The sequence below is a fragment of the Antechinus flavipes genome, chromosome 3 (genome assembly GCF_016432865.1).
Source record: "Antechinus flavipes isolate AdamAnt ecotype Samford, QLD, Australia chromosome 3, AdamAnt_v2, whole genome shotgun sequence".
In the NCBI taxonomy this organism is placed as follows: domain Eukaryota; kingdom Metazoa; phylum Chordata; class Mammalia; order Dasyuromorphia; family Dasyuridae; genus Antechinus; species Antechinus flavipes.
In genome coordinates this window covers 28,184,640-28,209,550 of record NC_067400.1, presented here as the reverse complement: position 1 = coordinate 28,209,550, position 24,911 = coordinate 28,184,640, and the positions used below count along the sequence as shown (strand labels likewise).

Here is a 24,911-nt window from a genome sequence, read left to right as displayed (position 1 = left end):
AGTTTCTGGGATATTGTGGCTGTCTGTTCCTTGTTTTTGAGAAGGACCCTGACATCGGGAAAGTGAGACGAGGACATGTAAGTGAATTGGATTGAAGTGATGGAGGGCTTCACTTAGATGAGCCACCAGCCTTATTTTCTCCTCCAGAGCCACATCAGTCCACTCAGTGAGATTGTAGAAAAAGAAGGGAGAGTCAGAGCAGCCCGAAGAGAAATGAAGGATTTTGTTCTGGGATTTAAGCTGCCTGTATTTATTTATTTATTTATTTATTTATTTATTTAGTGTGTATGAGGCAGTTGGAGTTAATTGTCTTGCCCAGGGTCATACAGCTAGTATTATTGTTTGAGGTCCATTCAAACTCAGGGTCTCCTGAATCCAGGGCCAGTACGCTATCCACTGCACCATCTAGCTTCCCCTAAGCTAGATCCTGAAGATAGACAAGGAGATTGTGTCCGAGTGAGGGGCAGGGTCTCCTGGTATGGATGGGAATCTGAGGTAGGGCCATAGAATCTGCGAAAGGGAGAACCGTCTAAGAAAGGAAGGAAGGAAGGGGCTCAGATGTGAGACAAAGAACACAACCGTCTCTGGACAAATGAAATGAATATAATACAGAGAGCAAGGAAGAAGTGAACGGCGGGGGTGTGCAGGATGCAACCTAGAATGAATGACGAGCTTTGGAGAAGATGCTTGGAACACGTCATCAGTCAGGGAAATGGATCAGTGAAACCGACCACGGTCTGCCGAGCAGCATCTCTGCGGGAGGTTAGGGGACCCTTGTTCATGCTATCCCTCGTGGTCCCCCCAGATCAAAGGCTAGCGGGCCAGTGTTCCGGAGCCCTTTGGCCCAAATGAGCCTTGACCACAGGGCAATTTAATGAGGCAGCTGGCGGCAGGAAGGTCCCCTCTCCGTTGCTCACTTCAGTGACTGTCTCCTGACTTTGGTGACTATCCCTCTGAAGACACCTTGATCTAAACACCAGACAAGTCACTCGGCGCGCTTTGCCCAGTTTCCACATCTGTCAAATGAGTTGGAGAAGTTAACGGCACAATTGGCTGTTCAGTTGTGTGGGACTCTCCGTGGCCCCATTTGGCAAAGATACCGGAGCGGCTTTTACTTCTGCAGCTCATTTGACAGATGAGCACACTGAGACAAACGGAGGAGGTGACTTGGCCAGGGTCACACCACCCGAGGCAGAATTTGAACGGGCGAGTTCTGCCAGGAGCCCGCACGCTGTGCACTATGGCTCCACCTAGTGCCCAGTGGGAGTGTTCTCTGCGGCTGACGATCCGGCCGAGGCGTCGGCCCGCGCAGCACTTGAATTCTGTTCCTTTGGGTTCCGAGGCCCTCGGCGCGCCAGGCTCTACCTTCCTCCCACCCCCGCTCCCCGCCCGCTGAGCTGGAGGGGACGTCGGGGGCGGGACTCGAGAGGAAGAGGAGAGGACGGAGCCCGAGGGCACGAGAAACTCGTGGAGGGGAGGGAGTTGGGCTGCGGCCGAGGGCAAGGCGGGGGAGCGCCAGTCGCGCAGCCCCACGTGACCTCGGCTCCGCCCCACGTGACCCCCACTCCCGCCCCGCGCCCTCTGCGCGCATGTGCAGGCCGCGTCAGTGATGGAGGAGAGAAGATGGCGGAAGCGGAGTGAGTGACTGGCTGGGAACGGTGGCGGCGGCCCGCGGGGCGTGGGCGGGAGCAGGGCCGGGACAGGGGCGCGCGCGGGCCGGCAGGCTGGCGGGGGCGCGCTCTGCCTGGGGCTCCCGGCCCGAGGCCTCCTTGGCACGGCCTGGGGGATACTGCGGGCCGGGCCTTGGGAGGCGCTGGGGCCGGGCAGGGGCGGGACGGCGGGGGAGGACACGCCCTGCCCACGGCGGGCCGCGGTCACGCGTGGTCGGGCGTGCATCCTGCTTGGGTGCAGGGGGCTGCATGCTCCCTGCTCTGTTTCAGTTTCCCCAACGTTGTCCTCCCCCTTAGAAGGTGGGGGCGCGCAGAACACAGACCACGGCAGGGTTGGGCCTGTGGCCCCCGTGGGCTGCATGCGTGGGGGCCCTTCCTGCTGGCCGGGGCGGACCTCTGTGTCCCGTGGGCACCGTTACCAAGGAATCCATGATCCAGAAATAATTAACAAGTTTTAAGATTTTTTTAAAATCAAGTGGGGACCGCCCACGGGAGACGCCCCCCACGCGGGTCTGACCCCCTTCTGTGAATGGGCCACCGTGAGCCTGCAGTGATTGGGCGCTTACTGAACGGAAGTGCTGCCGGGCCCTGCCCTCCAGGACCTCAGCTTCCCTCGGGCTCGTGAAATAAACTCTTGTGAGTTCTTGTGGGCTGGGGGAGGCAACCAGAGAACTTCTCTGCCAGCACTTATTAAGCGCCCGACGTGGTGTGGGCACTGCGCTGTTTGTGCATGGCTGGAGCCAGGAAGGGGCTCGTGCTGACCCTCACTGGTGTTGTGGGGCCCTCCTCCCCGGGCCTTTGACTCTTTGGGGGGGCCCTGGCTCAGCCAGCCTAGGTACGGTGCCTTGGAGGTCCTGGGGAGTGTCTGTGGCCGAGACATTTCACCCGTGCCCGTTCCTTAAGGACTTTAAGATACTTTATCTTTGATGAAAGATGCTGGAAGAACGTAGAATACATTTTATAAATTCCTATGTTAAGATTATTAAAAATATAAATCATCAGCCTACACGGAATTTTCTGTTATCAAATAAACTTTTTTTTTTTCATTTAATGCTTTTTAAATTTGAGCATATCATGCACAAGCTTTCATATTGTAATTATTTTATAGAACTGATAATAAAAAATGAGATTTGTACATTACAGGGAAACAAACATGAATAGATTTAAAAGGTCGTTAAGATCATCACGCTCCATTCTTTTCTGTGAAATTGTAGCAGGATCCTCGTGTTGCCTTCTTAATCAGTGCTATTGCTGTGTAGTGATTCAGATTTTATTTCCAAATCACAAAGAAAGCTGCCGAGGGATAAGGAATCTTATATGCATGATTCATCCCAGGTTGGCTTTCTGAAGTGGGGATTCTCTAGAAATTAATAGCTGGGATTGTACAAAATTCTAGCAACTTGGAAACCCTTGAAAGTTGGACAGGAATAAAGTAGAGTGATTTGTATTCTGTAGTTATCAGTATCTTGACTTCAAACAAATGGAAAAAATGAAGAATAATTCTTAGTCTATAAGATTCAATAAATGATACTATTTACAAAATTAGACCATGCTAATTCTTCAAGCAAAGCCTTTTAATTTTTTTTTTTTAAGGGATTTAGACATGTTACTGATACCGTGTTTCCCCGATAGTAAGACACTGTTTTATTCTTTTTTTGGACAGAAAAACACCAGAGGGCTTATTTTCAGGGGAGGGCTTATTTTAGAGGAATCTTACACAGTAAGGGGAGGGCTTATTTTCGGGATAGGTCTTATTATCCAGGAAACACGGTAGTAGTTTCTCTACAGCTTCCCCAAATCTGCTCTATGCTATTGTTGTTTTAATTACAATATAATTAAATTCTATTATATACAATAAGGCTAACTTGAAATAATTGAGAAGTAGGCAAATGTGAATTAATGCAAAGTATGGATGCATTGTTACTTAGAATTACTGCTCTGTTTTGAGGGAGGTGTAGTCTAGGACATGCAACTGTAATCAGCAAAGAACTGTGTAAGAAGTCCTGTGGGAATCTAATGAATTGATCACAGTAGTTTTTATTTGGGATGAACAGAGCTGTTCTATTTAAGTGAAGGCTATTAAATTCCAACAATAAGAGTCCTCTTTGCTGCCATCAGTGACTCCTGGGAGACATGACCTTGCTTGATCTCCTTTTTCTTCATTTGTTTAATGTGAGAATTGATTAGAGCAGTGTTGTCAAAGTCAGAAGTGGGAACCTCACATAAAGATTCCTTTGGACTACAGGTAGACTTAGAAAAGCACCTATTGACATTTTTTTTTTTTTAATTTAAATACTTCCTAGTTCTATTTTAATCCACTTTGGGCTGCACTCCAGAGTGTTGCAGCAGTTTAATACCTCTGGATGAGATGATCTCTCAGTCTTTTTTATCTCCAAAATTTTGTGATTTTTTTTTTAGGAGGGGCTTAAGGCCCTCTTCCTGTAATCTCTTTTCTAGATATCAATTTGCTTTAAAAGCAAAAACAAAAAAAGCCCAACCTTTTTTGCCAATGCCAAGATGAACGTGCCATTCTTTTGAGTTATTACAAATTCTGAATTGTTGAAGTATGACTGCAGGTAGGTCACATTGGTGGATTCCTCTGTTCCCCTTGGGCCTTGCTAAATTCATGAAGCATGTGTCATTTTTCTGGAGTAATTCGATTTTAAAGCACTTGGATGGTATAAGGCACTGGCCTAACAGCTATTTGTGTTCTTTGCTAGGTTTAAGGAGCACCATACAAGTATGGATAATGAAGCAAACTCGGGAACATCATCAGTGTCTACAGCTCCTAGCAGTACAGCCACCACCACGATCAGCACTTCCTCCTCGAGGACACCACAACCACAGATCTCTGTTTATAGTGGCTCTGACCGACACGCTGTTCAGGTATGCCAGAAAGGGTGAGGACGAGGAGATGGATCTCTTGTTTGCTTCTGCTGAGGGCAGGAGCAGGGAAAGCAAGGAATACTTTTCTCTTTCCAGAATTCTTCCCTCCTCACGATAGGTCTAAGTAAGGCCATCACTGTCTTGCAGCTGTTAAGTATAGATGAAGCTTTCACATATCCTGAGACTCGTGATACTTACAAATGTGTGGCTTGTAGTGTCTGGAAAAGTTAGGGTGCTCTCAGTCACTGCTGCCTCATCGTAGGGGCACAAGTTTAGTCCTGGAAGGTGAGAAGTTCACATTTTTGCAGCAGCTTTGGGGAATTCTCTTTGGACTTAACTAACCTCTATCTAAATTTATACTTTGAAAAAAAACCTTGCTTTGGGGAATAATCTTTTTTAGTCCTAAATAAAATATTCCAGGATTTTTTTTTAGTGAGAGTTCATAATCTCTAGGGAAATTCCTCGAGTTTTGATTGAATAAAGATTTTTTTCTTCTCTGTCTCAACACTCTCCTTCATTTAATTTCCTTAATTGCATTACATTTTGGAATCAACTCATTTCCCTGAAGGAAGAGTTAGTCTTTGCTTAAGAGTGGATTCTTGGTATGGTGATATACTTAAATTGTTCTCTGATTTAGTATCCCAGATTCTAAAGCTACATTAGAGTGCCCTATATGTGCACCTACATATAGCTATATGTAAATGGCTTTGGGGAGTAGGTACTTAAAGCCTTGATCTTAAAATAAGCCAAATTCTTCAGGGAAAATATCCATATGTTTGAGCAGAGTCTGGTATGTGACATACTGATTTACTAGTTTGTTCTAGGAAACACAGTTTCCTTAAACTTTTTATTTGACTACAAGAAAGTACCATGTTAGATGAATTACTGTTAGAAGGGCTGTTAGTACAGGGGGAACAATGTTATAAATGAATAAATAATCACATGAAGTTAAGTGGATTTTTTTTTTTTTTTTTGACTCCATGGTGGTTTCAGTTACCCTAAGAAGACCTTTTTTTTTTTTTTTTTTTTTTTGGAGAAATGGAAGTAGGCATGCATCTCTTCCTTAAGACTTTGAAAATAAGGTTTTTTGGCTTCACGATTCAGGACATTTTTGTCTGGACCTTGACCTTCTTAGTTTAATTTCTTTTGTCACCACAGAGATGTTTTTTCATTTGTTTTTGGAGTTTGCTAGCTTTTGTACTGTTGCCTTGCTGTGGCTTAAAGATTCATGAGGATACATGATGAGTTTGGCATATGGCAACAGTGAATATCAGAAGCCATTAAGACTCAGGCTATTTCCCATTTTGAGCTGAAAAGTGAGGATTTTCTTTATTCCTCTTTTCAGGTGTGGCCTGTGACATTGGTCCATTTGTTATATAAAGTTCTCAGATTTTATTTTCATTACCAATAGACAGATATGTAAAAAATGAATTAAATGTTCATAGTTATGAGTAAAGTAATTTCTAAATATTTCCTTTCATTCTACCATCTTTAATACACACACACCTGAACATGACCAACCTTGGTGAAAGTTATTATTTTTTTGCAAATAGTATTTTATTTTTTCCAATTACATGTAAAAAGAGTTTTCAAAATTATTTTTTATATTATCAATTCTTAATAGTTCTCTTTATTTTTTTAATTTTAAATTTTATTTATTTATTCATATTTTTCCCCAGTCACATTTGAAAAACAATTTTTTTTACATTTAGTTTTAAGATTTTTGAGTTCTACATTCTCTCTCTTAGCTCCATACATAATTAAGAAATTAAATGTAAAGTTATGCAAAACCTTCCTATAAAAGTCATGTTGTAAAAGAAAACATAGATCTCCTACCCTAATGAAAATTAAAACCATCAAGAAAAAATAAGTTAAAAAGAAAGAAAGAGAAAGAAAGAGAGGATGTTTCAGTCTATTTGGCCACAATCAATTCCTTTTCTAGATATGGATAGAATTTTTTTATCATAAGTCCTTTAGAGTAATTGTGGATGATTGTACTACTGAGAATAGCAAAGTCAGTTACAGTTGGTCATCTCAGAATATTGCTGTTAGTTTTTATACAGTATGTTTCACTTTGTTTATGGAGGACTTTTCAAGTCCAAAATTCAGTTTTTAAAGATTTTGAGGCCTTCAATTTTTCTTCCTTCCTCCCTATCCTTCCTCTTTAAAATGGTAAACAATCTAATATAGGCTATACATGCATAATCATGTAAACATATTTCCACATTAGTCATGTTGTGAAAGAAGAAACAGAACAGAAAGACATAAAAAAGTGAAAATAGTATGTTTCTATCTGCATTTGGATTCCATAATTCTTTGGATGTGGATGGCATTCTCCGTCATGAATCTTTTAGAATTGTTTTAGATCATTTTATTGCTGAGTAGAACTAAATCTATCATAGTTGATTATCATATAGTGTTGCTGTTACTATATACAGTGTTCTCCTGGTTCTGCTCACTTCACTCTGCTTCAGTTCATGTAAGACCAGGTTTTTTGGAAAACCACCTGTTCATCATTTCTTATAGCACGAGTGTTCCATTCCATTCATATACCACAACTTGTTCAGTCATTTCCCAATTGATGAGTATCCCCTCAATTCTTTGCCACCAGAAAAAAGAGCTGCTATAAATATTTTTGTATAGAGGTCCTTTTTTATGATCTCTTTGAGATACAGACCTAGTGATGTTTCTGGATCAAAGGGTAAGCAAAGTTTGGTTGCCCTTTGGACATAGTTTCATTTGATCTCCAGAATGGATGGGTCAATTCACAATCTACTAACAGCGCATTAGTGTCCCGATTTTCCCTTATCTTCTTCAAAACTTAATTTTCCTTTTCTATCATGTTAACTAATCTGATAGGTTTCAGGTAGTACCTCAGACTTGTTTTAACTTGCATTTCTCTATAATCAGTAGTGATTTAGAGCATTTTTTCATATGACTATAAATAGCTTTAATTTCCTCATCTGAAAACTGCCAGTTCATATCTTCTGACACTTATCAATTGAAGAATTATTTGTATTCTTAGACATTTGACTTAGTTCTTTATATATTTGAGAAATAAGCTTTATTAGAAACTTTGGCCATTAAAAATATTTCATGGCTTTGTGCTTCCATCTAGTCTTGGTTACATTGGTTTTATTTCTGCAAGAACTTTTTAATTTAATGTAATCAATAGCATCCATTTTGCATTTCATAATGTTTTCTATGTCTTGTTTGGTCATAAATTCTTCCCTTCTGCATAGATCTGACAGGTAAACTATTCCTTACTCTCCTAATTTGTTTATGGTATCTTGGTGAAATATCTTGCTTTAAATTGGAGTAGCTGCAACAAAGAGGATGTTTGAGAACATCCTGTTTTTAACAATGATAGATGCATATTCAGAGTAAACTTTAAATTATAGAAATTAGTGAATCCTGTTAAGCAGAAGGAGAATTTAGGAAGAAATTCATCGCAGTGAGCATCATCTGAGTTTTTAACAATGATAAATGTATATTCTGAGTAAACTTTAAATTGTAGAAATTAGTGAACCCTGTTAAACATAAGGAGAATTTAGGAAGAAATCCATCGCAGTGAGCATCTTCTGAGTACTGAAAATTTACTGGCGGACTGCAAGCCAAACAGCCAAGATGAATTTCTTGACCTTTTATGTATTAGTTTGAAACCTCTCATTTGTGGTTTGACTTTTTTCCATTGCTCCCCAATTGCCAGGTCATTCAGCAGGCTTTGCACCGCCCCCCTAGCTCAGCAGCTCAGTACCTCCAGCAGATGTATGCGGCCCAGCAGCAGCACCTAATGCTGCACACGGCAGCTTTGCAGCAGCAGCACCTGAGCAGCTCCCAGCTCCAGAGCCTTGCGGCCGTGCAGGTGAGATGGACGTTAATGGAGAACATGCAGGGCTCCACAGGAATACTTGGATATTAGGATTTCAAGGTTTTCAAGTATCATTTGACTCTTTCTCCTAACAAAATTAATTGATAGCAAATCATGTGATAGCACATCTTGTGTGTGTGTGTTTATTTGTGTGTGTCTGTACTAAAGGATCATGTAGCAGAGCTTGGACTTTAGCAGGGAATAGTTTAGGGTTATATAAGCTGTGTTTGCAGTTTCAAGAACATAATTTGTCATTTAAACATTTTTGACAAGTGTTTCCATTATTATTAGACCAGAGATCTGTTGCAATAAAAATCATTTAACATGTAACCCTAAACCATCTTAGTAGGTCCATGTAAAAGATCTCAGTTCCTGTAATATCTGAAAATATATCTGTTTCACATGTCAACAGATTCCCAGTTGCTGCTGCTTCTTACTAGGTTTTTTTAAATTACAAAATATCCTGGCATAAGTGAGGAAACTGAAACCTTGGGTAGCCAGTACAGCTCTAATTTCTCTATCAATGACATAGCAGTTGAGTCATGGTTTGTCTGGGCTTTGAACTGACAGCAGGAAAGTGGTGGTCAGTCCTGTAGGGCCTGGTAAGTGTAGCTGAGAGAAAACACTGCTCCTCCTGTCTTCAGATTTGTTCTGCTGGAAGCTTGTGCTTTGTGGGCCTTAGAGGGAATTCATGGAGTCTTAGACTTTTTTACTCACTGTGCTTCATAAACTCACTGCCAATAAAGGTTTAACTTCAGTTTATAAGAAACATTTTACTTGTTCTTTTAGGCAAGTCTGTCCAGTGGGAGACCATCTACATCCCCTACAGGGAGTGTCACACAACAGTCAAGCATGTCCCAGACATCTGTAAGTGTCCTTAATTGTTTCCTGGCATTAAATATTTTAATTATTAAGTTTTCTAAAAAATAAAATATTGTTTAATCCTTAAAGAGCTTAGCGAAAGCTCTTTGAGGAATAGATACATAATAGTAATTTTTAGAAGGAATAACACCTGTCAGAAGTTGATAACTAATATTTTCTGAGACCTCAGTCTCAGAACTGGTGTTAGCTTTTTTTGGATTTTTTTCTATAAGTGATTATTTCTCATGTGACACAAAATCTGTATTTTTGAATTGGTACCCTTTTTTGCTGATTACTTCTTGATTCTATGTGTTTAAACTAATTAGTATTTATGGAGAGCTCACTATACCAAGGAATGTATTAAACAGTTACACCCTGCTATTGTTTATTGATTATGTCTCATTATGTATAAGTAAATTTATATATCTAATTTTGTGCAATTAGTATTTTTAAAGTATACTTTTCATTTTTTAGCCTAGTTAAATAATATGACCAACTTTGCAAATATCTTCTTATATACTATACTTATACTATATTCTATATGTATATATACTATACATATACTAATATATTATACTTTTCATATATATACTATACTTATATACTATGCTTGAAAAACCTGCATATAATTATGTAATTGTAAGTTAAGAAAATATCAATAAACAATAAGCATTAATAGTAAAGAAAACTGTTTTACTTTACTATTTAAATATATAATTTTAAAAGATAGTAGACTAAATTGATGAGGTAAAAAATTCTAGAGCTATTTTTTTTTTTGAGATTGATTTAAATAGATTACAACAATAAGCTTTAGAAGAATTCAGAATGTAGTAGAGGTATAGTTATGTAAATATATGTCCTAAGTTGACTAAACATTCTGTTACACCAAATGCTGAACCAATCCCCATTAGTCTTATATTTTCTAGTTGAAAATTCCATATATTAAAATGCTACTTTATAATTTCTTTAGAATAGCAAATTTGCAATTATCCCAAAATTTTTACCTTATGATATGAAAAAAATTAGTTGTGAATTAAAGATTTATAGTCTTGCTAAGAAAATAAACATTTTAAATAAAATTGAAAATTCAGCCCTGAGATCTGCTTCAGTTTTTATATCTATAGCATTTGCCATTGGGAACTATGGAAAGAGCTGATACATATTTCTCAGAACTAGTAAAAGGAAAATAAGTTTATTGTCCTGTAAAACTGCATGATAGAAATCTGGAGGGATTTCTTTGAGAACTCAGTCACTATTTATATCCTTTTTTTTTCTCTATTGGGGAAAAACTTCTAGATTTGAATCTGTTCCTTATATATCTTGAAAATGAGACCTTTGTCAATGAAACTTAACTTCAAAGGTTCCTCTTCCCTTCTCCCCCAGGTACCGGTTTCACTTCTCATTTTTACTATACCATATTTCTTTGTGCAAAACCTTTTCAATTTTATGATAATCAAAATTGTCCCTTTTATCTTGGGTGATCCTCTTTTTCACTTGTGTAGCCATAAACTCTTCCCCATCCAAAGCTCCGAAAGGTAATCTCTTCCTTGCTTCTCTGATTTATGATGTGACCTTTCATATCCAGATCATGTATCATTTGGAGCTTCTCTTGATAAATGTGATGTATACAGTACAATAGTGTAAACCTATTACTGGGCCGTTTCTTAGCAATTTTTGCTAAATAATCCTTTCCCAAGTAAATTTGGTCATTACCTTTATTTAACACTGTTCTGCTTAACTATGTATGTTTGCATAGTATACTAAGTTGTGTAATGAATCTATTCCACTGAATGACCTCTTCTTTTTAGCTAGCACCAAATTGTTTTATGATCACTGCTTTGTAATACAATTTGAGATCTGGTATCGATACACATATAACTTTTTTTTATGATTACTCCTTGAGATTATAGACCTTTTGTTCCTCTATGTGAGTTTTGTTATTTTTCCTTTTTTTTTATTTTATCATTTTTTCTAGAAAATATTCCTTTTGATTTGATTGTTATGGCACTGAATAAATTAATTTAGGTAAGATTGTCTTTTTTGTTATATTGATTTGATTTACACATGTGTAATTATTTAAATTGGTCTTTATTTTCACAAAGAGTATTTTTAGTTGGAATCACATAATTCCTAGGTTCATCTTGGTGGATATACTTCCAAATATTTTATATCTGATGTAGTTATTTCAGATCAAATTTCTCTTTTTAGCTCTTATTGATGGGTTTTGTTGGATCATACACAGATGTTGATGATCTATAGGGATTTATTTTCTATCCCACAATTTTGCTGAAGTTATTGTTTCACTTTTTAGTTGACTCTCTTAAATTTTTCTAAATAAATTGTATCACTTGCAAAAAGTGATAATTTTCTTTCTCTTTGCCTGTGTGTATTTATTCCCCTCAATTTCTTTTTTTAAAATTTTACTGCTGTAGCAGTTTATTAAATAGTGATGATAATGTGCATCCTTACTTTAAAACTTCATCTTATTAGAAGGGCTTCTGACTTTCTCCATTACTTATATTGTTTGCCCTTATACTTTGCCCTTGAACTTATTTACTATATGTAAAGAAAAGACAGTTTATTTTTATGCTTTCTATATTTCTATGCTTTTAATAGAAGTAGGTCTTGTATTTTGTCTGAAAATTTCCCACAACCCTTTAATATAATCACATAGTTTTATTGTTTACAATATTAATCTGATTTGTTATATTTACAGTCTCCTTTAAGCTAGAATAGTCCTGCCATTTTTTATTTAAATTTTTCCTAGTCACAGTGTATAATCTTTCTAATAGGTTGTACTGTTCATTAATGTTTTATTTAAAATGTTTGCATCAGTGCTCATTAGCGATATGGTGTATAGTTTTCTTTCTTTGTCTCTGATTTACATATCAAGACCATATTTATATGATAGGATGAAACTGAAAGAATGCCTTATTTTCTCTGTTTATATATAGCGATTTTAAGCATCTTCTTGGCTCTCGCTGAAATGAAAGAGCATCCTGTTAGCCCATGTATTCTTCTGGTGATAGGCTGTAAGGCTTTTAGTCATAGAAATCTACTGTCTTAGAAAAATTATTGACGGTTACAACAATAAATAGTTGTATCGTGGGCTTGGTTAATCATGAATAAACATTACTGTTGCCCAATAAACTAGTGTAAAGGATGTCACTACAGACATAAGAGTAGAAAGAAGGGTCAGCCAGTTGTGTGGCAAGAGCAGACAGCATATAAGCATGAATCTTATCCATCCAATGTCAAGAGAATTGAGGAAGATCCCTAGCCTGTAATAGTTATAGAAGCACATTGACTGAGAACTGTACAGAATGAAAGGTTCTGGATCCTTGTGATTGGCCTCTGGAAAGGTGTGTCCAACCTGGCAGAGAATGAGGCTCCATCACAGTCTGCTATCAAAGCTCTGGCTTGATGCTTTATCTTGGTATGGAGATGTAGTCCTGGCTTCACAAGAGGCTAAGGCAGTGGAGTTCAATCCCTTGCTGCTCCTAAGATTAAAAGCCTGAGTTTGAACCTGAGAATAGTTCCCATCATAAATTAATCAAACTTTGTTAGAAAAGATCACTAGAAAAGCAATCTCTGACCATGGTATACTTTTATTATTTTAAAATATCTGGTTTCATCAACTTTCCCTGTCACTATCAATACATATTGTAAAATTATCTCATAATTTTCATAAATTAAATAATTTCATTAATTAAATACATTTATTTCATTAAATACATTTCACAAATTAACAGGGCCTTCCAGTAGTCATTCTTGTGGATAAGCCTGAGTTTAACTAGATCAAGGGAAGGGAATGTTCCTAGCTCATTTAATGCAGCTAGTAATGGTTAAAAGCCCTTCTTTATGATTAATCAGAAAAAGAAAATAGAATTTCTTCAGGTCATTATATTATAGATTTGTGAGGCCTGCTACACTTAATTTCATGAAACTTGATTTTATGACCACACAGTGACTTAATTAGAACTTATCTAATAGCTGGGTTGTGATCTTGGCCAACTCATTGAGCATCTTGGGCTTTTGGTTGCCTCTTTTTGCAAAATGAGAAGATTGAACTAAATCATCTCTGACATCCATTCCAACTAAAAAATGTTGTGATTATTTGAGTGTTCATACAGCCTATCACATAGCCTATCAACTAGAAAATTCACTTACATAATTCCTTTTTTTATTCTTTGTCCATAACCTTTGGTTCATCAGATCAGAGAGTTATAGATTTAGAGCTGCTTATCCATGCATGATTCAAGAGATGCTTTCTTTTTGCCTAGAATGGAGTCACAGGGCCAGCTTTGAGACCTGCTTCTGATCTGGTCCTTCTGGGCTGCTTAGTGATCTTGCTGCTTTAGAAATCGGGGCAGCACATTTTGTTGGCTGTCTGTTATTGCCCAGCACTCTGTGAAATGCTTTGAGGGACTTGAATGTGGTTAAATACAGAGACAGGATTAAAATCCAGAAACAATTAGGAGATAGTATTAGAAATGGCAGCACATAGCACAGCTCTGGTCACTCCGGTACTCATTCATTGGAAGTAAATAGCAGTTCCCCCAGTGGCTGCCCTCCATTCCTTCCCCCCATCATTTTATATTATTTTGTTTTAGCCTGTATGTTAGTATTCAGTAAACATTAAGTGCCTGCTATGTGTCAGGTACTATATTAAGCTCTAGGGATACAAAGGAAGGTAGAAGAGTCTATGCTCCTGGGGAGGCCATGGTATAATTGGGGGAGAGAGAGTGCAACCAATGATGTTCAAAGATTAAAGACAAGATTAATTGGAAATAAGAGCGGGAAGCACCAAAATTAAGGGTGTTTGGGAAAAGCTTCCTAGAGAAGGTAAGATTTTAGCCAAGACTCCAAGGAAACTAGGAGAGCCAGAAGTTGGAGATGCTGAGGGAGAATATTCTAGGCATGAGAAATGGCTAGTTAAAAATAGAGACAGGTAGAATAGCCAAGAGCCCCTTGCTACAGTCTCACAGAATATGTGGGGTCATGTGAAATAGAAAAAGGCTGAAAAGGTGGGATGGGCCAACTTAGGAAGGGTTTTGAACACCAGGTGGAATTTTCAATTTGACTCTAGAACTGAAAAGGAGTCACTAGATCTTAATTGAGTAGGGCATAAGGAAACCATTGAAGCCAAGAGGAGGATGGAAGGGAGTGGGGCAATCTGTAGAGCAGGCTCACCATCAGCAGCTGTTTGGCTAGTCCCGGTATGAGGGATGAGAGCCTGCACCAGGGTGTTGACAGTCTCAGAGGAGGAGGGGGTATGTGCAAGAACTGTGAGGAAGGCCAGATTTTCAGATAAGCAACAGATTGACTGTTAGGGCTGGGGGTGTGTGGTAAGGATCTGAGGATGATGTGTGTAATTGTGGGACTAGGAGAGTGGTGGTACTCTCAGAAAGAGGAGAGGGTCTGGGGGAAAAGATAATGAGCTCAGTTTTGGACATGATGAGTTTAAGGTGTTTATGGACTGTCTAGTTCAAAATGTCCATTAGGCAGCCAGAGATGAGACTGGAGGTCAGCAATGAGATTAGGGCTGGATCAGTAGATTTGAGAATCATCTGCATAGAGAGTATGATTCCTTGAGAACTGATGAAATCACCACTGAAGTGAGGAGGAAAAGAAGAGGACCCAGGACAGAGCCCCTGGTGGATAACAGCAGTTAGAGAATATGATCTGGAGGAGGATCCAGCAAAAGAAACGGGAGGAGTGGATCTTTGCAGAGGAGGGGAACCAAAAGAGGGAGAGGTATCCCAAAAACCTAGATAGAGTCTAGGATCAAAGGCTGCAGAGAGGTCAAGGAGAAGGAGGACAAAGAAGTCCTTGGATTTGGCCACTTTGGAGAAAGCTGTTTGAGTTGGAAGACACTGAAGGCCAGACAGAACACAGTTAAGAAGAGGGTCGGGGGAATGGCAGCCATTGTCCTGAGAGCCCCAACTGAGGACACAGTGTTCGGTGTGGTTCCCCCAGAAATTGATGCTGTCTTCAAGGCAGATGTGCAGAATCTCCTCCCAAGCATGGCTGTGCTTGTTCTGATGATTTGGATTGCCACTACTTCTACCACTTGAATCTTTTTTGCTCACAGAGCTGAGACTCTGTTAGCTCTACCTGTTTTAGTTACCTGATGAACAAGATTTTAAAATCATTGTTTTGCTTGGTGGTAAAATTCCTTACATTGCCCAGAAATGTCAGAGTTGGAAGGTAAGGGGAATTTGGGGTTCCATGCAGTTGACTTGAAATAAGCAGGCTCATCTTTCTTTATTACATCATCTTAAACAATGAGTCCTTTTAAAATGTATTTAGGTGAAAGACATTAAAGACAAGAAAGATATATTCAGTCAGTAGTAGGAGGAATCGTTGGTTCTAGAGTTAAAAAGACCTTAGTTTATATTTAGTTTTGGTAGGTGGGTGACCCTGGACAGGTGCCTTAACTTTTGTCTCAATTTCCTTATTTGTAAACTATGTAGGTTGTTGGGAAGATCAAATGAGGTAACATGGATAGTGGACAAACCTGAAAGTGTTAAGGAAATGCTAGCTGTCAGCATTAACATTTGGCACCATACTTAGATTATTTTTGTATTTCATGTTTTTTCTGTTTAATTTCACATGTTTCTTAATTTATGATGACTTTTTAAAAATGTGTTTCAATCCATTTTCTTTTCCCCAGCACCTCCTCTCATCCTTTTTCCTCCCTTAACTTTGTCCTTCATTGTTTTTTCTAAAATACTGCTAGTTAAGAGTATTGATTTAGAAGGAGGGTGACTATGTGGTACAGTAGATTGAGTACTGAGCCTGAAGTCAAGCAGACTCTTCTTCCTGAGTTCATATCTGGCCTCAGACACTAGCTGTGAGACCATAGGCAAGGTCAGTTCACCATGTTTTGTCTCAGTTTCCTCATCTGTAACATGAACTGGAGAAGGAAATGGCAGACCACCCCAAATGGGATGATCAAGAGTTGAACATGACTGAGATTACTCAACAGTATCTAGAAGGAACATATTTTATTATAGTTTTATTGATCCAGATCCTTAAAATGTCATAATATCAATGATTGTATCCCAGAAATCAGTTGTCTGTTGAAGGGATCTAATTGAAAATGAATTTAGGAAACTAGAGCATCTTTTTCCAAATTTCACTAATACTTAATATTTGGAAGTTTCATTTCTCCTTGTTATAACAACATCTTGACATCTGGATAATGTTTTGTTACTTTTGCCAATAATAAAACTTCTGTATGGAGTATAGTGTGGCATAGTGAAAAACTTTTTTTCTTTCGCCATTGTCTGATATGACACAACTGAAGTCATTTACTACCTAGGTGATAAGCCACAGCATCATTTTATTTATTTATTTTTAACTTTTGACATTCTGTAGAGGATCATACAAGCATTTTCCCATATTGATAATATGCTTGAAACTTTAAATTCCTTTTCTTGCATCTGTGATACTGTATTGTGAACTTATTCATCAATTTATATTATTGATAACATGAAGTACTTGTTACTGTTTTTCTTAAATAGAATTAAATAAAGGCTAATTTTTTCATTTAATAGTGTTTTATTTTTCCTATTCATATAATAGTTTTCAATATTCACTTTTGTAAGATTTTGAGTTCCAAATATTTTTCTCCCTTCCTTCTTTTCTTCCCTCCCCCCAAGACAGCAAGCAATCTGATATAAGTTATATATGTGCAGTTATTTGAAACACATTTCCATATTTGTCATTTTGTGAAAGAAAAATTAAAACAAAAGGGAAAACCACAAGAAAGAAAAAAGATAGCAAAAAAAAAGGTGAAAATACTATTCTTTGATCTGCATTCTGACTCCATAGTTCTTTCTCTGGATGCAAATGGCATTTTCTATCATGAGTCTTTTGGAATTGTCTCAGATCACTGTATTGCTAAGAAGAGCTAAGTCAGTCATAGCTGATCATCATATAATCTTGTTGTTTCTGTGAACAATGTTCTGGTTCTACTTATTTCATTCAGCATCTGTACATGTAAGTCTCTCCAGATGTCTCTGAAATCATCCTGATGATCGTATCTTGTAGAACAATAATATTCCATAACACTCATATACCATAACTTATTCAGCTGTTCCCCAACTGAGGGACATCCATTCAGTTTCCAGTTCCTTGCCACTACAAAAAGAGCTGCTACAAACATTTTTGCACTTATGGGTCTTTTTTCCCTCTTATGATCTCTGTGATAAAGACCTAGTAGCGACATTGCTGGATCAATTGGTATGCATACATCTTTAGCAATTCCAAAATGCTTTCTCAAATGATTGGATTAGCTCACAATTCCACCAGCAATGCCTCCTGTTGCTCCTTCTCTTCCTCTTCTCTATTCTCTTCCTCTCCCCTTCTCCCTCCTCATTGGCTTCTCATTGCTAGGGATTTCTCAGTTCATCCTTGCGGCTTCTTCCTCTGGAATGAGCTAGATTGTACAGAACCTTTCTTCAGGATTTCAAGGGATCACTTAGATACCTTACATAGATGTGTCCAAAGGCTTTTGTTCTCTCTGTGGGACAAAAAGACTGGAGTTCTCAAGTGGTTCTAGAGCATACTGTGATCTTTTTTCCTTCCCTAGTTTAGAATCCCCTCAATTTGATAGAATATGCAAAAGTAATATCCACTAAATTGTTAGGATGTTTTTGTTATTAAGTGGACTGTTGAAATAATGATGTATCATTGTTTTTAAAAGCAGGAGAAATGATATTTTAATCTTGAAGGACAGACTTTTTAATACTATAATTTTTCTTAAAAATTGGCCTAGTTATTACCTAGTGTACACTATTACTTGCTCAGATGCAACTATGACCTAATATGGGGGACTACAGAAAAGCTGGCATCCCGTTGCAGGGTAAGGGGAGCTCTTTCTGAAATTTTATTTTGGGAGCCCACGATTTAAACTGAATAGCATTTATTGCCTAGCTGTAGCTTGGTTTAGTTTTGTCACTTTAAAGCTAAAGATTTGGCCTGTGACCAAATATTTTTTCTTCCTTAGATCAACCTCTCTACTTCTCCTACTCCTGCACAGTTAATAAGCCGATCCCAGGCTTCCAGTACTACCAGCAGCAGTATTACCCAACAGACTATGTTACTAGGGAGTACATCCCCTACTTTAACAGCAAGCCAAGCTCAAATGTATCTACGAGCTCAAATGGTAAGATATGAGCTGCCAAATTTTTCAGTATCCATTTTCTTAGATAAAGAAATTTCTAAAATGATTGGTTGGGCAGTTGTGCTCTTCTCTTCTAGGTAATGACATGTCAATAGCTTTAATATTTTAAAAATATTTTAATTGATAAAAATGTTTAGACTTGTCATTTTTTGTTTAAGTATTAAATTCATAAAGTTATTGAAGGTTAGAAAAGTTCCCCTTCAAATAGAATTGTGGATCTTTTTCAGGGTATAGAATTATTACAAATTTGGTTAGAAGTTTGGAGCTGAAGAGGAGTCCACTTTGGGATTTGCAGATATTTCTTGTCCTATCCTTTACTGTAAATCTCCAATCCAGAATGGGGTTTTCCTTGATAATTCTTATAGTTGATTATTCCCCATTTCATATTCTGCCAGTTTGTTTGAATAGCTGAAGATTTTATTCAATAAACATTTATTTAGCAGCTATTGTTACTTAAAATATATTCGAGGTCCGGAGACCATGTTGACCCATTATCAGTAAACAGAGATTACTTTTGTAATACTTTCTTCCATCCTTTGCCAAATTTTTTAGTTTGAAAAGCTGAGAAGCTGGATTGTGTTACGCTGGTGGCGAATCCTGGGGCTTAGCGGTATTGAGGTTGTAGAAAATAGGGCAGGAGGTTTAGGCCGAAAACCCCACATCTTTAACCCTCATGTCTCAGCCCTGAGGCCACAACAAACTTTCAGTCAAATTTCTAACAAGAAGCAGTATTACTTGTCTTTATTATTATTCATAGATTGTCACCAGGGATTAGTGATGCCTAGTTTTAGGATTTTGATTACATTTTGTATATTTGTTCTTTCTAGCAACATGAAGTTTATTGTTTTTAGGCTGTTTAGAATCAGATGTGCTTTTTCTGTGTGTCATGGAATTTTAGTTTTTTCTTGTGAGAATTATACTTTCATGTTAAAATTTCACTTAATTCAGCATCCTGAAGAATTAACAACATACTTTATTGACAATTCAATATAAAAAAAAATGCTTTTCAGATTATTTTATGTTTAAACAAAAATTCACCAGTATGATACTGACATAAACTTTGACGCAATCTGCTAATTCACTACATTGAATCTAATAATAGTTTATAGTATGTTGTGAATATTAATGGGGACTGACATAACTTGAATAAAGTTCCCTAGTGAAGAGGGATGGTGATAAGAAATTTACATTTGTCATTATCTTGTTCTTTCTTTCTTTCTTTCTTTTTTTTTTAAATGAAGCCTTCTCAGGCTGTGCTGTTTTATCATTTTAATGTTTCATTGTGGTACATAGTTCAGTAGTGACTTTTTCTGCATGTTTAGTGTTTAAAGTTAGTTCATCTTGGATTGGTTCCATTGTTCCAATCCTGGCCCAACCCAGCCTGGCCACTTTGTTAATTATCTGACCTTGGGCCTGATACCCCTTTGTGGCATGGGCCACAGTTTTCTCATCTGCAGAATGGCAGATTTGGACCATCAGGTTCTAAATCTATGATCATAGGGGTAACCCTACTTCTCCCCACCACCAGAGTACTCGTCCATTTTTAGGAGACAAAAGATTTTTTTTTTGGAGGGAGGGATAGATTTTTTTTTTTTTGCATTTCTTATTCAGATTTGGTTTATAATCAGGATCAATACATAGGCTCCTTCTAGACATTTATTTTAAATATATAATTGCTAACTTATGGGAACACTTGTTCTGAGGAATTTCTGTCAACAAGGAAGTTTTTTGAGCTAGTCTGTTGTATATGAAATATATTTCTCAGATATTAAAGATATTAAGATTCTTCCTATTTCTAATTAGTGGAATCTTTTTGCACATAAAAAATTTAAAAGTTAGATTAAAACTTGGTAAATTTTTTCATTAGGGAATGCTTCTATTATCTTTCTATCACAAACTTCAGTCTCTCTTACTTGCTTTACATGTGTGGGGGGCATGTTCTTTTGTCTTCAGGGTTGTTTTTTTGTTTTTTTTTTGTTTTTACTTTCTGTCTGTACAGCTGATTTTCACACCTGCTACTACTGTGGCTGCTGTACAGTCTGAAATTCCTGTTGTCTCGTCGTCATCGTCATCTTCCTGTCAGTCGGCAGCTACTCAGGTGAGCGTGGTGAGATTCATTGGCTCTCTAGTCAGAGTAAATATGCATAGGAAGTTAAAATAGTGATGCTTTTGTTTCTAGCCATATGGGATACCTTTGGGGTAATTAATATTTATAAAATTAGTAAATACTTCAAAGAAGAGACAAAATATGAAGTTGCATGTTCAGCAGTAATAATTAAATAATTTGGATCTATGAGATTATTGAGCACAGATTACATAAATATATTTTCTGTGACCTGGCCTATGTAAATGTTCATAACAGTAGTTTAGTTTATTTAAGTGTTTAAAGAAGAAGGCAAGTATCTTTAGTGATTATTTTCTAAGCTTATATAACATTTTAATTTTTTGTGCAGTGGATTCATTCATTAGTGTGACATTTTATTCTTTGGGAGAGATTCCTTTACAAATGGCCTGTGATTCTAAGTAAAGGATATTTTTTTAAAAAGGAAGAAAGAAAGAAAGAAAAACAAGGAAATGTATAGATGAAAGATTCCATTTTAAGATACTAGCTATGTATTCTGCTCCAGCCAGTATTTGGAGATATCTATGGTACAAACACGTTTGGGTCATCACTACAGCTGCTCACTTGCACTAGATGGTCAGTGAGGATCTCTCAGAGTTGACTCCATAGTCTCCCACTGTCTTAAGAAAGAAGGTCAGAGGGAATGTAACTGGCATTTTAGAAGCACTTTTAAAAAACCAGTTGTTTTTTTTTTCATGATTTCATTTATTAGTTATTAAAAGTATTGACAATGTGACTATTACTCACTTTACATAAAATAACTTCTTTGCAGAAAAGGGGGCTATAAAATGGGTCTTAGTTTTCCCATACCTTTTTAAAATAAATCTGAGCTATTTTTTTCAGGAGGAAAAAAATCTACCTTATATATAAAACCAGAATGATCAGTGAGATGATCTCCTCTGGGAAAGCTCAATGGTACATTCTACAGTGCAAAGAGCCTCAAGTCAGGGAGAACTGTTTTTACATTTGACCTTAGAGGCTTACTCTCTGTGGGAACTTGAGCAGGTCGCCTCTGTTTGTCTCTGTTTTCTCATCTATAAAATGGGAGTAATAATAGCATCTGCCTCCTAGGGTAATTGTGAAGAACAAATAAGATAATGTGCAAAGCACTTAGACCAGTGACTGACATGTGGTAGACACTGTGTAAATGCTGGCTAGTAATGTTAGGACACCTAGTACAAAATTCTATTATGCCCAAAAAGCTTGTTTGGCTCTTTTGTGGTCTGAGAATTAATGGCATTTCATAGTATTTGACACCCATAGAGTAACTGCATGGGTAGATATTCCTATCTGATACCTGATGGACTCTAGCTCAGAAATTCTTCAAGTTCTTTAACATGAATTAAGGCCTCACTTTATCAACACTTACAGATTTGATGAGGATAACTAATTATGTTTTTATAATCCTCACTTTATGGAAGTCATTACAGTAGCAAGAATAAACTTTCTGTACTTATGAAATTATTAAATTGTAGCATAATAATTCCATATATAAATTGTGTAACTACTTCAAAACACTGTACTTGGCCAAAAGTTATGGGATATTTGGAATCATTCCAGGAATATTCAGTGTTAAGTTACTTAAATGAAGATTGTGTAGCATAAGGTATCATGAGTAATGAGAATTTTTTTTTCTCATTCTTGTTTTAAAACTATCAGTCGTGTAAAAAGATGAAGTTTAGATCTGTCTAGCTTCAGTTGCTATTTTGACAAAGAAATAAGATTATAAGATTAGTAAAGGAGGAGCAAGGTTGTAGGAGACAGGATCCTAGGTATTGCAAAGATGTTTTAGGAGTAATATTGTGGAATTAAAATTAGAGGTATTTCTTTAGGAATCCAGAGAATTAACATTCCAGTCCTGGTTACCTTTACACAAATTTTGAGACCCTGACAAGACAATGCCAAGACATTGAAGACAATCTTAATTTAGGAAGAAAAAGTATTTCATTAAGAATCAGGAGACCTGAGATTTACTCTAGGCTACCACTAATAATGTCACAACAGCTGATTGTCAGTGTCTTTTTTTTTTCCCCCTAATCTGGAGACAGGTAGGGGAAGGATACTATTACCTATATCCTGTCTCTTTTCACTAGTTTGTTAGAATCAAGCAAAGTAATGGATGTACAAGCGATTTTAAAAGTATTAACTTAAAAAAAAAAGTATTGTGTTATCATGTAACATGGTATTATTAACTAACAACTCCCAAAAAAGAAGTTTACAGCAATAAAGAGAATCTTGTAATTCAGCAACAAGAGTCCGTTTGTAGACAAAAAGAAGGGAAGCTTTTTCCTTTATTAGAGAAGAGCAGAAGTTTTTTCTCCAGAAATGAAGTTATGCCACAAAATCCGATTGTCATATTAACATGATGAAAAAATCCATTTGTCACATGGTTTAGAAGCCAAGTTTCTAAAATACATTTTATTTTTATATACATGTATCTCCAAGCCAGATATAACATAGTTGTTACAGAAGCACATGTAAATGTAAGTTTTAAAGACATTGAAAAAATTTTAAATATAAATAAAATTAGAAAGTTAGATAGGGAAAAAGGAAAAATGAGAACGTCTGACTGCCCCGGGGAAATGGGCATATGTAAATTATCTACAATTAACATAATGTTAATTAGTTTTCTAATTTAGAGACTTAGTTTGCCTTTTGTTTGGTGGGAATCATTTTCTTTCATTAAATTTTTCAGATAAAGCCAGTTTCTATAGAAAACTTAATTTCAGATTTGTCTCACACACATTTTTCTTTTTGGAGAGTGGCTAAGAGGATGATTTGAACTAATTTTGATGTTAAATCAGAGAAAGTGTAGTTAGACATTAAGACTGTTAGGGAAAATTAAGAGACTACTTTCCAAAGAATGTTCCAAGTCAAGATCATTAATACAGATACATTTAACTATAGGTTCATTTGTTGGTATATGTTGAATGCTAAGATAATTTTGAAAAATTTATGAATTAGAAAAGAATCTTTTTGAAGGCTGACTTAAAAAGAAAATTGTTTGAAAACTCCGTAGTGTTGATTAAATAAATGCACAATGAGTCTTCTAAGTTAGCCAGTACTCCATGTCTTTGGTGTGGTGAACATCACGTTAGCCACTTACATAGAAGAGTTATTTTGAGATGGATACACAGGAATTAAAAGGTGAATTAATTCCTTGCCCTTGAGTGTATGAAATAATTAAGGAGAAAGATAGATATAAGAAACAAGAGGAAAACATATGTAAAGCAGCTTAGTATCATTCACTGTCAGTTTCCTTGAGGGCCAGTGCTCCCTACAGTGCCGTGTGAGATAGCTGTGCTAGGGGCAGCATGGTGCAGTGGTCTGAGTTCTGGGCCTGGAGGTAAGAGGTCAGATCTGGCCTCAGACACTTAGTAGCTGTGTGAGTCAGGGCAAGTCATTTAGCTCCTGTTTGTCTCAGTTTTCTATTCTTAAAATGGGGATGATATTAAAAACTACTTCCCAGGGTTGTTGTGAGAATCAAGTGAGATAAAGTGTTCTAAAGTGCTTAGCACAGTGCTTATCACATAGTAAGCACTAAATAAACATTAACTATCATTATTGTTGGAAAATATATATAAAGGGCAGTCTTATCCTGTAAACTTTACAGGTGTTTGTACTTGATTATATTAAAATACAACTTATTGAGTTATTGTTAGACTCATTTCTAAATTAGCAAGGGATAAGTATTTTCACCAAATCATCTTCATAATTTTTTTCACCTGTTTCTTAAAAACCATCCTTTTTATTTAAGAAGTGGCTGTTTTGTTATGTTTCTTCCTTTGTGGCTTTTCAAGTTTTTTAAACACAAAATTATCTGGATGAAAAAGCAGAATATTAATATTTAATTATTACTGTAATTATTTTACCAGTAATTATTACTATATCTATGTTTTGATTTTTTTTTTATCTGAACTTGCTGTTATGTGACTCTTAGGTTCAGAATTTAACGTTATGCAGCCAGAAGTTGGGTGTATTATCTAGTTCGCAGAATGGCCCACCAAAAAGCAGTAGTCAAGCTCAGTCATTGACCATTTGTCATAACAAAACGACAGTCACCAGTTCCAAAACCAGTCAACGAGATGCTTCTCCAGAAAGTCATAAAAAAGGAGAGAGCCCCAGTTTGGAATCTCGAAGTACAGCTGTTACAAGGACCTCAAGTATCCATCAGCTAATAGCCCCAGGTAGGATGTAAACTGAAGTTGTTAATGATTGTTACAAGTGATTTGAATATTTTGATTCTGGGAAGGAATTATTTCATTTAACCTCTTAATTTTAAGCTTTCATTTGTAACAGAGTTTCTAA

General features: G+C 37.1%; 1 protein-coding gene across 2 annotated transcripts in view; it reads left to right on the top strand.

Moving 5' to 3' along the window:
• The first annotated feature begins 1,610 nt into the window (after positions 1–1,610).
• The window catches only part of PHC3 (polyhomeotic homolog 3), a 64,275-nt gene continuing 40,974 nt past the window's right edge, over positions 1,611–24,911 (top strand). The window contains exons 1-7 of one of the 2 annotated variants that reach the window (XM_051983160.1): positions 1,611–1,637; positions 4,391–4,556; positions 8,266–8,421; positions 9,217–9,294; positions 18,305–18,463; positions 20,481–20,579; positions 24,544–24,790. In XM_051983160.1, the coding sequence (XP_051839120.1) occupies positions 1,624–1,637; positions 4,391–4,556; positions 8,266–8,421; positions 9,217–9,294; positions 18,305–18,463; positions 20,481–20,579; positions 24,544–24,790 (919 nt within the window). In that variant the 5' untranslated portion in view covers positions 1,611–1,623. The remainder of the gene's footprint in view (positions 1,638–4,390; positions 4,557–8,265; positions 8,422–9,216; positions 9,295–18,304; positions 18,464–20,480; positions 20,580–24,543; positions 24,791–24,911) is intronic. The other variant, XM_051983161.1, reaches the window with a different exon arrangement.